A 13,969-nucleotide genomic window follows, 5' to 3' on the forward strand; every position below is an offset into this window, starting at 1 on the left:
CCGTCAGGCCACGCCCCCCAGTCCTCGGGCCACGCCCATTGGCACCAGGCCAGGCCCATTGGTCCCCAAATCGCGCCCCGGCCGTCAGGCCACGCCCACTAGCCCTCAGACCACTCTCATTTGTGCCACGCTACGCCCATCAGATCCCGAACCACGCCCATTGGCCCCCAAAACCCACCCCGCCCGTCGGGCCACGCCCACCGGTCCTAGGGCCACGCCCATTGGCACCAGGCCATGCCCATCAGATTCCCTGACCACGCCCATTGCCCCCCAAACCGCACCCCGACCGTCAGGCCACGCCCACCGGTCCACAGGCCACGCCCATTGGCACCAGGCCATGCACATCAGATCCCGAACTACGTCCATTGGCCCCCAAACCGCACCCCGACCGTCAGGCCACGCCCATTGGTGCCAGGTCCCGCCCATCAGCTCCCTGACCACGTCCATCGGTCCCCAAACCGCACCCCGACCGCCAGGCCACGCCCACTGGCCCTCAGACCACTCCCGTTTGTGCCGTGCCACGCCCATCAGCTCCCGAACCACGCCCACTGGCCCCCAATCCTCACCCCGACCGTCAGGCCCCTCCCACCGGTCCTCAGGCCACGCCCATTGGCGTCAGGGGCACGCCCGTTGGCCCCCAAACCGCACCCCAGCCGTCAGGCCACGCCCACTGGCCCTCAGACCACTTCCATTTGTGCCTTGCCATGCCCATCAGATCCCAGACCACTCCCATTGGCCCCCAAAGAGCACTCCAACCGCCAGGCCACGCCCACCGGTCCTCAGACCACGCCCATCAGGTCCCTGACCGCACCCATTGGCCTCCAAACTACACCCCGACAGTTAGGTCACGCCCACTGCCCCCCTCAGACCACGCCCATTTGTGTCATGCCACGCCCATTGGCCCCAAACCAAACCCGACCGCTGGACCACGCCCACCGGTCCTCAGGCCACGCCCATTGGCGCCAGGGCACGCCCATCATCCCCTGACCACGCCCATTGGCCCCCAAACCGCACCCAACCGCTAGGCCACGCCCAATCGCCCCTCAGACCCCGCCCCTATCCCCAAGCCACGCCCACCGACCCCAAGACCACGCCCCCTGGCGCCCCCCAAAACCGGCCACAACTCAGGAAAGACCCTTTTATTCCAAACCCCGCAGGGGCCAAGCAAAGGCCGGACAGTGGAAACCCTGAGGAAACTCGGAAACCGTGTGGGGGCCCCGGGAAACACACCCATCCCCCCTCCCCCCGCCCGTGAATAAGTTACCCTGTGCGTCTCGAGGGGGTAGGGGTGGGACGGGGTCGAGACAGGGGTTTTTTGGGGGGGGTCCGTCTATAGGACGGTGCAGTCCGACTCCTGCTTGGGCCGCTGCCGGCGTTCCTGCCGTCTGGGCGCAGCCCCTCGGGCCTGGAAGACACAGGGACACCAGTCAGTCAGTCCATCCTATTTATTGGGCGCTTTCTGTGCGCTAAGCGCTTGGGAGAGCACACTGGAACAATATAACAGACTCATTCCCTGCCCACAAGAACCTTACAGTCTAGAGGGGGAGACAGACATGAATAGAAATAAATAAAATTACGGATAAGGTGTGAGCCCGTGGTTGGGTAGGGATTATCTCTGTTGCCGAATTGCACTTTCCAGGCGCTTAGTAAGCGCTCAATAAATACAACTGAATGAATGAAAGAATGAACAAGTGCTGTGGGGTTGGGTAGGGCAACGCAGAAGGAAATGGAAGAAAAGGAAGAGGGCTTAGTCAGGGAAGGCCTCTTGGAGGAGGCTTTGAAGCGGGGGAGAGATGGGGAGGGGCTGTGCCATCCTTGTACATAGTGATAATAATAATAATGATGGTATTTGGTAAGCACTTACCAGGTGCCGGGCACTGTGCTAAGCACTGGGGTGGTTACAAGTAAATTGGGTTGGATACAGTCCCTGTCCCACATGAGTCTCCCCATTTTACAGATGAGGCAACTGAAGCACAGAGAAGTGAAGTGACTTCCCCAAGGTCACACAGCAGACAAGTGGCGGAGTCAGAATTAGAACGCATAACCTTCTGAACTCCCAGGCCTGTGCTCTATGCTTACTTGCACATAGCATGCCAATGAGGTGCCCTGAGGTAATTTACAGTCCTCCAAGACTGTAAATTCACCTTGGGCAGGGAATATGCTATATTGTTCTCTCCTAAGCGCTTAGTACAGTGCTCTGCACATAGTCAACTGTATTTATTGTGCTCTTACTGGGTGCAGAGCACTGTACCAAGCAGGCTGGAGAGCACAAAATAACAGACACATTCCCTGCCCACAAGGCACATACAGTCTAGAGGGGGAGACAGGCATTAATACGAGTAAATAAATTACAGATTTGGACCTAAACCTGTGGGACTGGTATGAGGGGGTGAATAAATGGCGCATGTCTGGACAACGCAAAAGGGAGTAGGAGAAAAGGAAAGGAGACCTTAGTCAGGGAAGGCCTCTTGGAGGAGTAAGCGCTCAATAAATACGACTGACTGACTGGGAAGAGCCGGGTTACCTGGGGAGGGGGCGCACGGGGTGAAGGGGGTCCAGCCGGCAGCTGCTGCTGGTATTCTTCCTGCTGCAGCTGCCGAGCCAGCTCCAGGTCGCTGAGGGCCATGGTGCCCTCTGCCCCCGTCGTGCCCGGCTGCTCCTGCTGCTGCTGCTGCTGCTGCTGCAGGGACAGTGCGATCATGTAGTCCTGTGGGGAGGGGGATTACACCGGGGTGAGGGCGGCGGCTTTAGGGAGAGGGACCCGAGGGCGGCTGTCGCCTCGGTCTCCCCGGTCCGAACGTCTCCCCGTCCCCCCCACGCTGACCTGGTCCACTTGGCGTTGCTGGTCCTGGGTGGGCAGCGGCGGCCCCGTGGCCCCTGGGGCCGGGCTCAGGTGGAAGTGGGCATCGCAGAAACAGCCGTCGCCATCGACGCTGTGCAGACTCTCCCACACCACCTGCTCCTCCCGCAGGAAGCCCTGGTCGGTCACCAGCAGGTACAGGTGGCCCTGTGGTGGGGAGCAGTGGGGAGGTGAGGAGAGGAGATAAGGAGATTCTGAGGTCATCTCACCATCATCATCAATCGTATTTATTGAGCGCTTACTATGTGCAGAGCACTGTACTAAGCGCTTGGGAAGTACAAATTGGCAACATATAGAGACAGTCCCTACCCAACAGTGGGCTCACAGTCTAAAAGGAGGAGACAGAGAACAAAACCAAACATACTGACAAAATAAAATAAATAGAATAGATATGTACAAGTAAAATAAACAGAGTAATAAATATGTACAAACACATATACATATATACAGGTGCTGTGGGGAAGGGAAGGAGTCTGCCTCAGAGTCAGACAGCTGGGAAATTCTGGGACACTGAGCCATGAGCGTCCCCCTCTTCCACTGTTTCCAGGGCTGTTACTGCCCCCTTGGTCTTCCCAAGTGGGCCCAACTTCCACTGCAGGAAGAGCACGTTCATGATGGCGAGGAGCGGGCAAGGCCCGTTGGCGTTCTGGGTGATGATGGGGGTCTGCTCCATGGGCAGATGGGGGGCTGGGGGACATCCGTGGACTCGTGTGCATGGAGGCTTGTGTCTGTGCCTGCCCATAAGGGCGGGTCTGTGGGTATTGTTCTTTCCCAAAGCATCTAGTACAGTACTCGGCTCACAATGGGTACTCAATAAATACCATTGTGGGTCCATAGTTTTGTGTGTGTGTGTGCGCGCGTGCACGCCTGGGGACTACCGCAGGGAGCTGGACTCCATGAGCGGGAAGCCAAACTACAATCTCCACTCCTGCCCCCAACCTGGGTCTGGGGTCAGGCCCACTCGGAGATCAGAGGTCGGCCCCAAAAACCGCACGGCTGCCCCGGCCGGAATCCGGGGGTCAGCTCCCGGCCCCCGCCTCGCTCACCTTGTCCTTGACCATGGTGCTAAAGTGGTTGTTGCGGAAGAATACGCTGAGTTCCCCCTCACGGACGACGGCGTTAAGCTCGCACAGCCCGTGGTAGGTCAGCTGGGCCGCCGACCCCTCCAGGAACTGCTCCGCCACCAGCCCTGAGCAACGGGGCCAAGAGATGGAGGATGCTACCGAACGGGGGTCTCCTTCCACCACCCCCAGGGCCAGGGATCCGGGGCTTCCCTCTGCCACCCTAAGTGCCCGGGATCCGGGACCTCCCTCTGCCATCCACAATGCCAGGGATCCGCGACCTCCCTCTGCCACCCACAGGGCCAGGGATCCGTGGTCTCCCTCCGCGACGCGAAGGCCGGAGGGAGGCTACCTTCAGTCACCAGCGCCGAGTCGCTCGAGTGTTTGCAGGCAATGATCTTCTCGACCAGCTGGTTGTAGCTCAGCTTGCCAACAGCGCTTGCCACCTCAGGGCTCTGAAGGGCGGGGACAGAATATACCATGATCTGCAAGACCCTGGACCCCCACCATAGGCTCATGAAGGAGCCGTGCTCTAAGCAGCGTGGCTCAGTGGAAAGAGCCCGGGCTTGGGAGTCGGAGGCCATGGGTTCTAATCCCGGCTCCGCCACTTGTCAGCTGTGAGACCTTGGGAAAGTCACTTAACTTCTCTGAGCCTCAGTTACCTCATCTGTAAAATTGGGATGAAGACCGTGTGCCCCACGTGGGACAATCTGATCACCTTGTATCCCCCCCAACAGTGCTTTGCACATAGTAAGCACTTAATAAATGCCATCATTACTATTATTATTTTATATGGCATTTGTTAAGCATTTACTATATGCCAGGCGCTGTTCTAAGTACTGGGGTAGCTACAAGCTAATCAGGTTAGACACAGTCCATGTCCCACATGGGGCTCTCAGTCTTAATCCCCATTTTACAGAAGAGGCACCTGAGGCCCAGAGAAGTGAAGTGACTGGCCCGAGGTCCCACAGCAGACAAGTGGCAGAACCGGGATTGGAACCCAGGACCTTTTGATTCCCAGGCCTGGACCCTGGCCCGGGGCCTTCTCCTCCCAAGGCTTCCAGCTCCTGCTGTTCATCCCTTGGAATTCCCGGCCACTCCCACGCCGGCCGGCTTACCTGGGGGTCGACCAGCCAGCCGTGATACAGGGGGATGCCGAGGAGGTCGAAGACGCTGCACTCGGGCGTGTACTCGAAGTCGGTGACGCCCGTGAAGCGCACGTTGACATCCAGCCCCGTGGCCAGTTTGGGCAGCACCGTCACCGCGTCGGACACGTTCTGGGGATGGAACGGAAGGGTCGGAGGACGGAGGGGGTGGGGGGTGGAGCCCTGGGTTTCCCTCCCTCACCCCCGTCCCACCCCCTCACCTGCTGGAAGTTGAGCTGCAGCACCTCCGCCTTCTCCTGCGGTTTGATGGACAGCAGGCAGTCTCCTGGGGGGCCGAGCTGCCATAAGTTCCCTCTTCGCCACTCCCCCCGATCCTCCCCCCGACCCTCGCTTCCCCAGCCCAACGGCCAAAGAGTTGTTTCTGTTCTGCAGGCTTGGGCCTGTGGCTCTCTGCAAGGCTTTACTAAATCTCTCTCTCTCCTCTCCCCACCCCGGTTCCCAGTCCTCTGCCCTCCTGTCCCTACTCACCGAGGTGTGCCATGAGCTCATCTGACATGACCACTTCCTTCTGGGGGGTCAGCTTCACCTGGGGCCGGGGAGAGGGGGGAGATTTAGACAACAGATTGGGACAATCCCCATCCCCACTTATTTTTTCTTGCTGTATTTGCTACATTCTTCCTATGTGCCAAGCACTGTACTAAATGGTGGGGTAGAAACAAGCTAATCAGGCTGGACACAGTCCATGTCCCACATGGGGCTCACAGTCTCTATCCCCATTTTGCAGCTGAGGTAACTGAGGGCCAGAGAAGTAAAGTGACTCGCCCAAAAGTCACACAGCAGACGAGTGGCACAGTAGAACCCAGGTCCTTCTGACTCCTAGACCTGTGTTCTAAGCACTACGCCACACTGCTTCTCTGGAGAACGCTCAGCAAGGGGGAGATATCTCCCTTCTCCCCCAAACTGAGGGTGAGGAGTGGGGGAAAGAGGAAATAAGGAGATTCTGAGGTCACCTCATCCCTCCTTCTGCCTCAGAGTCAGACAGCTGGGAAATTCTGGGACACTGAGTCATGAGCATCCCCCTTCCCCACTGTTTCCAGGGCTGTTACTGCCCTCCTTGGTCTTCCCAAGTGGGCCCACCTTCCACTGCAGGAAGAGCACGTTCATGATGGCGAGGAGCGGGCAAGGCCCGTTGGCGTTCTGGGTGATGATGGGGGTCTGCTCCCCCTTCCACGAAATCCACTTCACGCAGTAGAAGTCGGCCTCGGGCCGGGGGTCCGGGGAGGCCGCGGCCCCGGCGGCCGGCGCTGACTGGCCGGGGCTGGCCTCCGGCGGCGGCGGAGACTCCAGGTTCTCCTGGTCCTGGGTGGGGGGTGGGGTCCTGGCAGGGGGTGGGCCTTCGGGGGTCCTGTCCCCAGCATCCGAGCCTGCCGGGACCTGGTGGTTTTCGGGAGGATCCGTCTCTGGGGTCCCAGCAGAGAGCAGGCCGGGGGACTCCATGGCAGGGGAGGGGTGGGGAAACCTCGACTATCGGCAGGGAGGGTGGCCGGGGGCTACCATGGATACTGGGGGCAATTGGGAGCCGGGGAGGGCAGGAGCGGTGGTTCCAATCCGGGCTGGCGTGTAGTCTTCGTCGTGCTCAGCTCCTATTATCCCTCCCCACCAGTGCTCTCCCTATCTGGCTCTGGCCGGGTGGAGCCGGGGACGGGACAGGCCAAGCCGGAGCGGCCTTTCAGCTCCCCTGGGCACAGACACAGAGAAACACAGGAAGGAGACACAGAGAAATGGGGAAAGTCAGCGGCAGAAAGGCGAGGAAACCAACTCATCTCTTGTTTCACTCCCAGCTCCTCCCCTGAACCCACAAACTCCATCTGGCTTCCCACAGACCCCACACCCCACACAGATGAAAGGGTTAATAGGCATCAGGTGCTGGGGACAGGACGGGACAGGGGCTTTGAGGGTTGGCTGAGTCAGCACCAACGCTCCCTCTGCCCCTCCCTGAGTTGAAAGGCGCTTCCTTCTGCCTCCCTGCAGCAGGAGGGAGCGAGGTTAGACAGGAGGAGGGGACTTCCCTGTGTCACTTTGGGCAAGTCACTTCACTTCTCTGGGCCTCAGTTCCCTCATCTGGAAAATGGGGATGAAGACTGTGAGCCCCCCGCGGGACAACCTGATCACCTTGTAACCTCCCCAGCGCTTAGAACAGTGCATTGCACATAGTAAGCGCTTAATAAATGCTATTATTATTATACTTCCCTGACGTCAGGTGTGGGGGAAGCATGGGAGCAGGAGAAGAGCCGCTCATCTCGATCCCCCTGTCCCTCCCTCCCTAGTACGCCCTCCTCCACCTTCCTGGACTCCCCCCGCAACGGGGATAATAATGATAATACCAAGTGTGGGATTTGCTAAGCATTTACTATGTGCCAGACACTGTTCTGTTGGACACAGTCCCTGTCCCGTTTCGGACTCACAGTCTTGATCCCCATTTTACAGATGAGGGAACCTGAGTCCCAAAGAAGCGACTTGCCCAAAGCCACAAGGCAGACGAGGGGCAGAGCCAGCATTAGAACTTATTTTGTTAATATGTTTGGTTTGGTTCTCTGTCTCCCCCTTCTAGACTGTGAGCCCACTGTTGGGTAGGGACCGTCTCTACCCAAGTGTTGCCAACTTGGACTTTTCAAGCGCTTAGTACAGTGCTCTGCACACAGTAAGCGCTCAATAAATACAATTGATTGATTGATTGATTAGAACCCAGGCCCCTCTGACCCCTAGGCCGGTGCTCCATCCACTAGGCCACACTGCTTCTTAGCGTCTTCTCCAAAACCTTGCCCCAAGCCTCCACCTCCACCCCCTGGGCACATTCCAGGGGATCAAACTGGGGGGTCGCACAGTCAGGATGCACCCCCTCCCCAAACCCCACCTCTCCATTCACAAAAAACAGGTGAGGGGGCAGTGAAGGGGAAATACTGAGGGTTCCCCCAAACTCTCCTCTACCCAAGTTACTTCTGACAACACCCCACCCCCCAAAAAAACTCACCAAGAGTCTCACGAAGGAGAGAGGGGTGGGTGTTCCCTGGAGGCAAACTTGTTGCAAATTATGTTGCCAACTTGTACTTCCCAAGCGCTTAGAACAGTGCTCTGCACACAGTAAGCGCTCAATAAATACGATTGATGATGATGAGGCACAGAGGATCGATCGATCGATCGGCTGGGAATGGTCAGGGTGATTGGACAGGAGAATTCAGGGCTGCTGGCTGCGGGGTGACCGCTTAGTCCAGTGCTCTGCACACAGTAAGCGCTCAATAAATAGGATTGATTGACCAGAGGAGCTGGGGGAAGGGATTGGGGTGGAGGGAACCTCAGAGGGGGTCTCTGCATACTACAGCGTTAGAGGGTGGGTCCTGGGGGGTGGGAGGGGGGCTTTTCGACTGAGGGGACAACAGAGGGAGAGTAACCCAGCCCCCCTCCCTAGCACTGCCCACTTACTGAACCCCCAAACCTCATCACGATCTTTCCCCTCCTTCCCTCCCCAAATGAGGGGTTCAGGAATCCGCCCCAGCCCCTGCTCTCTCCCCCCAAACCCCCTAGCCCATCTCCCCCTTATCATCATCAATCGTATTTATTGAGCGCTTACTGTGTGCAGAGCACTGGACTAAGCGCTTGGGAAGTACAAATTGGCAACATCTAGAGACAGTCCCTACCCAACAGTGGGCTCACAGTCTAAAAGGGGGAGACAGAGAACAAAACCAAACATACTAACAAAATAAAATAAATAGAATAGATATGTACAAGTAAAATAAATAAATAAATAAATACAGTAATAAATATGTACAAACATATATCCATATATACAGGTGCTGTGCGGAAGGGAAGGAGGTAAGATGGGGCGGATGGAGAGGGGGACGAGGGGGAGAGGAAGGAAGGGGCTCAGTCTGGGAAGGCCTCCTGGAGGAGGATAAACAGACACATTCCCTGCCCCTTATCGATCGATCAATACTATTTATTGAGCGCAGCGCAGTGTACGGAGCCCCGCCTCCGCCCCCCTCCCCACTGCCGTGCTGGGGGAATCAATCAGTCAATCAATTGTATTTATTGAGCGCTTACTGTGTGCAGAGCACTGGACTAAGCGCTTGGGAAGTACAAGATGGCAACATACAGAGACGGTCCCTACCCAACAGTGGGCTCACAGTCTAAAAGGGGGAGGCTTGGGCGGGACCTCAGAGGGCCTACGAGGACTCAAGTGGAAGCCCCCTACCCCGTGGTGGACGCCCCCACAACATTCCCACGCCTTCCGTCTCCCTGGCCCAGCCCGAAGCCCCGGAGGCCCCAAGTGCTAAGGAATCTGATCAGCTGGGGGGAGGGGGGCAATCCTGGGGGTGAGACCCCCATCCCACCCCCGACCCCAGAGCCATGAGGACCCCCGGGATGGGTGAAGCGATCCAAAGTTTTACCTGGGGCGGGTGGGCCGGATGGGAGGGAGGAGGGTCCGGGGAGGGAGGAGCGACGGGAGGAAGGAGTCGGGAAAACAACAGCATCTCCCCGCCCTCTCCCTCCTCCTCCTCCTCCTCCTCCCCACCCTATTCCTGGGGGCCCCGGGCCCTCCCTGGCACCCCCCAACCCCTGCCCCTTTCCCCCCGGTGCCCCCTCACCCCCGTACCCGCCCACCCAAATTCCGGGGCCGACGGACAGACCAATCCGGGCAAAGGCCCCGTGCCTCAGTTTACCTCCAAGACCACCCTCCAACACATTCACAGGCTCGGGGTTGGGTGGGGGGGCAGCCCGAGGACCGGCTGCATTGGCAGTTGGGGGGGCGGAGAGCTTGGTTCTAGAGACTGTTGGGACGCCCCCCCCGTGGCTCAGTGGAAAAGAGCGTGGGCTTTGGAGTCAGAGGTCATGGGTTCAAATCCCGGCTCCGCCCCGGCTTTGGGCAAGTCACTTCATCATCATCATCAATCGTATTTATTGAGCGCTTACTGTGTGCAGAGCACTGGACTAAGCGCTTGGGAAGTACAAATTGGCAACATCTAGAGACAGTCCCTACCCAACAGTGGGCTCACAGTCTAAAAGGGGGAGACGGAGAACTAAACCAAACATACTAACAAAATAAAATAAATAGAATAGATATGTACAAGTAAAATAAATAGAGTAATAAATATGTACCAACATATGTACAGGTGCTGTGGGGAAGGGAAGGAGGTAAGATGGGGGGGATGGAGAGGGGGACGAGGGGGAGAGGAAGGAAGGGGCTCAGTCTGGGAAGGCCTCCTGGAGGAGGTGAGCTCTCAGCAGGGCTCTGGGCCTCAGTTCCCTCATCTGGAAAATGGGGATTAAGACTGTGAGCCCCCTGTGGGACAACCTGAAAACAGTGATTTGCACATAGTAAGCGCTTAATAAATGTCATTATTATTATTACTATTATCTAGACTGTGAGCCCGTTGTTGGGTAGGGACCGTCTCTATATGTTGCCAACTTGGACTTCCCAAGCGCTTAGTACAGTGCTCTGCACACAGTAAGCGCTCAATAAATACGATTGAATGAATGAATCTTAAAAGGCCTGAGAAGTAGGTGGGGGGGCGGGGAGTGCGACAGGGCAGGCCGTGAGGGGGATGTATATATGTATATATGTTTGTACATATTTATTACTCTATTTATTTATTTTACTTGTACATATCTAATAATAATAATAATGGCAATTATTAAGCGCTTACTATGTGCAAAGCACTGTTCTAAGCACTGGGGAGGTTACAAGGTGACCAGGTTGTCCCCCGGGGGGCTCACATTCTTCATCCCCATTTTACAGACGAGGTAACTGAGGCCCAGAGAAGTGCAGTGACTTGCCCAACGTCACCCAGCTGACAAGTGGCGGAGCCGGGATTTGAACCCATGACCTCCGACTCCAAAGCCCTGGCTCCTGTCCACTGAGCCACACTGCTTCTCTATATCTATTCTATTTATTTTATTTTGTTAGTATGTTTGGTTTTGTTCTCTGTCTCCCCCTCCTAGACTGTGAGCCAAGCCAAGCTTGTACTTCCCAAGCGCTTAGTACAGTGCTCTGCACACAGTAAGCGCTCAATAAATACAATTGATTGATTGATTGATTGATTGATGGGCCCGGAGCGGGATGTTCAGCTATTAAAGGGGCAAGAAGGGAGAACAAATTGGCCCCCCACCTCTTCTAGGTCCCAAGGGGGCACAGGACGCATCCGCAACATGATTCACAGAGATCCATCATCATCAATCGTATTTATTGAGCGCTTACTATGTGCAGAGCACTGTACTAAGCGCTTGGGAAGATCCATATGGACGAATTAGGGTGGAGGGGGTCTGGCGGAATCAAGATGCCCCAACTCAGAAGGGATGGATTTGGGAAAGTGTCCTTGGACAGGGGGCTTTAGGTGGGAGGGCTCTCCATAGCAGCGTGGCTCAGTGGAAGGAGCATGGGCTTTGGAGTCAGAGGTCATGGGTTCAAATCCCGGCTCCGCCACTTGTCAGCTGTGTGACTTTGGGCAAGTCGCTTAACTTCTCTGTTCCTCAATGACCTCATCTGTAAAATAGGGATTAAGACTGTGAGCCCCACGTGGGCCAACCTGATCACCCTGTAAGTTTCCCAGCGCTTAGAACAGTTGTTTACACATAGTAAGCGCTTAATAAATGCCATTATTATTATTATTATTATTAGAAGCCGTGGTCCAGAGGAACAGGGAGGGCACCGAGAGATGGGAAATGGCTGGAAAGCAGGGGAAGACCTCGACTAAAGTGAACCGGTCACTTAACTTCTCTGTGCCTCAGTTACCTCATCTGTAAAATGGGGATTAAGACTGTGAGCCCCACGTGGGACAATCTGTTCACCTTGTAACCTCCCAGCGCTTAGAACAGTGCTTTGCACATAGAAAGTGCTTCATAAATGCTATTATTATTACTGGCGTGGATTGAAGGCGGGTGGGGGGGGGAGTTAAACCTCAAGGCCAGCACGTGTCCCGTAAAGTGTGGAGACCTTTCATTCATTCATTCATTCAAAATTATTTATTGAGCGCTTACTGTGTGCAGAGCACTGGACTAGGCGCTTGGGAAGTCCAAGTTGGCAACATATAGAGACGGTCCCTACCCAACAGCGGGCTCACAGTCTCTCTGCTGTGTGACCTCAGCGTGGCTCAATGGAAAGAGCCCGGGCTTTGGAATCAGAGGTCATGGGTTCAAATCCCAACTCCGCCAACTGTCAGCTGTGTGACTTTGGGCAAGTCACTTCACTTCTCTGTGCCTCAGTTCCCTCATCTGTAAAATGGGAATTAAGACTGTGAGCCCCCCGTGGGACAACCTGATCACCTTGTCCCTTCTAGACTGTGAGCCCGCTGTTGGGTAGGGACTGTCTCTATATGTTGCCGACTTGTACCTCCCAAGCGCTTAGTACAGTGCTCTGCACACAGTAAGCGGTCAATAAATACGATTGAATGAATGAAAGTCACTTCACTTCTCTGAGCCTCAGTGACCTCATCTATAAAATGGGGATTAAGACTGTGTGCCCCACGTGGAACAACCTGATCACCTTATATCCCCCCGGCGCTTAGAACAGTGCTCTGCTCATAGTAAGCGCTTAACAAATGCCATCATTATTATTATTATTAGAAGGGGGAGACAATCAATCAATTAATCGTATTTGAGTGCTTACTGTGTGCAGAGCACTGTACTAAGCGCTTCGGAAGTCCATGTTGGCAACATTATACAGTCCCTACCCAACAGCGGGCTCACAGTCTAGAAGGAGACAGAGAACAAAACCAAGCACATTAACAAAATAAAATAAATAGAATAGATATGTACAAGTAAAATAAATATAGAGACAGACAACAAAACATATTAACAACATAAACTAAATACATAAATAGAATAATAAATAGAGACAGGCAACAAAACATATTAACAACATAAAATAAATAGATAAGTAGAATAATAAATACAGACAACAAAACATATTAACATAAAATAAATAGATAAATAGAATAATAAATAGAGAGACAACAAAACACATTAACAACATAAAATAAATAGATAAACAGAATAATAAACAGAGAGACAACAAAACATATTAACAACATAAAATAAATAGATAAATAGAATAATAAGTAGAGACAAACAAAACACATTAACAACATAAAATAAATAGATAAATAGAATGATAAATAGAGACAGACAACAAAACATATTAACAACATAAAATAAATAGATAAGTAGAATAATAAATAGAGACAGACAACAAAACACATTAACATAAAATAAATAGTTAAATAGAGTAATAAAGAAATATGGACAGACAACAAAACATATTAACAACATAAAATAAATAGAATAATAAAGAAATATGGACAGACAACAAAACATATTAACAACATAAAATAAATAGAGAAACAGAATAATAAATAGAGACAGACAACAAAACATATTAACATAAAATAAATAGAGAGACAGAATAATAAATAGAGACAGACAACAAAACATATTAACAACATAAAATGAATAGATAAATAGAATAATAAATAGAGACAGACAACAAAACACATTAACAACATAAAATAAATAGATAAATAGAATAATAAATAAATAGAATAAATATGTACAAGTAAAATAACTAGAGTAATAAATACGTACAAACATATAAATAGAATAATAAAGAAATAGAATAAATACGTACAAGTCAAATAACTAGAGTAATAAATACGTACAAACATATATACAGGTGCTGACCTCTCTCCCCCTGGGCCCCAGGGAAACGCCTCTCGCCCGGCTCCACTCCCCCATCTTCCCTCCCCACCCGGGCCGTGGACTACAATTCCCAGCAGGCCTTGCGGCTGGGAGGTTGGTCTTCCGGAAACGGGTGGGGTCGGGGCTGCGTAGCTTGCGTGTGGGGAGGGGGCGCCGCGCGGGCCGCGTGCGTGCGTATGACGTCACCCCAACCC

General features: G+C 53.8%; 2 protein-coding genes across 5 annotated transcripts; one reads left to right on the forward strand and one right to left on the reverse strand.

Moving 5' to 3' along the window:
• The first annotated feature begins 234 nt into the window (after positions 1-234).
• LOC119946989 (proline-rich extensin-like protein EPR1) lies at positions 235-987 on the forward strand. The gene has a single exon (XM_038768464.1). The coding sequence runs from the start codon at positions 235-237 to the stop codon at positions 985-987; it is 753 nt and encodes a 250-aa protein (XP_038624392.1).
• Positions 988-1,124: 137 nt separating this feature from the next.
• MINDY1 (MINDY lysine 48 deubiquitinase 1) lies at positions 1,125-13,808 on the reverse strand. Of its 4 annotated transcripts, none has more exons than XM_038768262.1 (10): positions 13,758-13,808; positions 6,165-6,765; positions 5,556-5,613; positions 5,288-5,352; positions 5,040-5,198; positions 4,274-4,376; positions 3,907-4,049; positions 2,825-3,007; positions 2,525-2,707; positions 1,125-1,405 (listed from the first exon to the last, which is right to left on the reverse strand). In XM_038768262.1, the coding sequence occupies exons 2-10, from the start codon at positions 6,522-6,524 to the stop codon at positions 1,331-1,333; spliced, it is 1,329 nt and encodes a 442-aa protein (XP_038624190.1). In that variant the 5' UTR covers positions 6,525-6,765; positions 13,758-13,808; the 3' UTR covers positions 1,125-1,330. The 4 variants fall into 4 exon arrangements, with proteins under 4 accessions (XP_038624190.1, XP_038624192.1, XP_038624189.1 ...); XM_038768264.1 differs by having other exon boundaries at positions 2,525-2,680; positions 13,736-13,773; XM_038768261.1 differs by having other exon boundaries at positions 13,736-13,773.
• Between the last annotated feature and the right edge of the window lie 161 nt (positions 13,809-13,969).

The sequence above is a fragment of the Tachyglossus aculeatus genome, chromosome Y4 (genome assembly GCF_015852505.1).
Source record: "Tachyglossus aculeatus isolate mTacAcu1 chromosome Y4, mTacAcu1.pri, whole genome shotgun sequence".
Classification (NCBI taxonomy): domain Eukaryota; kingdom Metazoa; phylum Chordata; class Mammalia; order Monotremata; family Tachyglossidae; genus Tachyglossus; species Tachyglossus aculeatus.

Coding starts and splice junctions, on each gene's coding strand:
- MINDY1 (XM_038768262.1), bottom strand. CDS start 6,524: ATGGAGTCCCCCGGCCTGCTCTCTGCTGGGACCCCAGAGACGGATCCT. Junction 5,614..6,164: donor TGCTCTTCCTGCAGTGGAAG/GTGGGCCCACTT, acceptor CCCCGGCCCCAG/GTGAAGCTGACCCCCCAGAA. Junction 1,406..2,524: donor CCCGTGCGCCCCCTCCCCAG/GTAACCCGGCTC, acceptor TGTGTCTTCCAG/GCCCGAGGGGCTGCGCCCAG.
- LOC119946989 (XM_038768464.1), top strand. CDS start 235: ATGCCCATCAGATTCCCTGACCACGCCCATTGCCCCCCAAACCGCACC.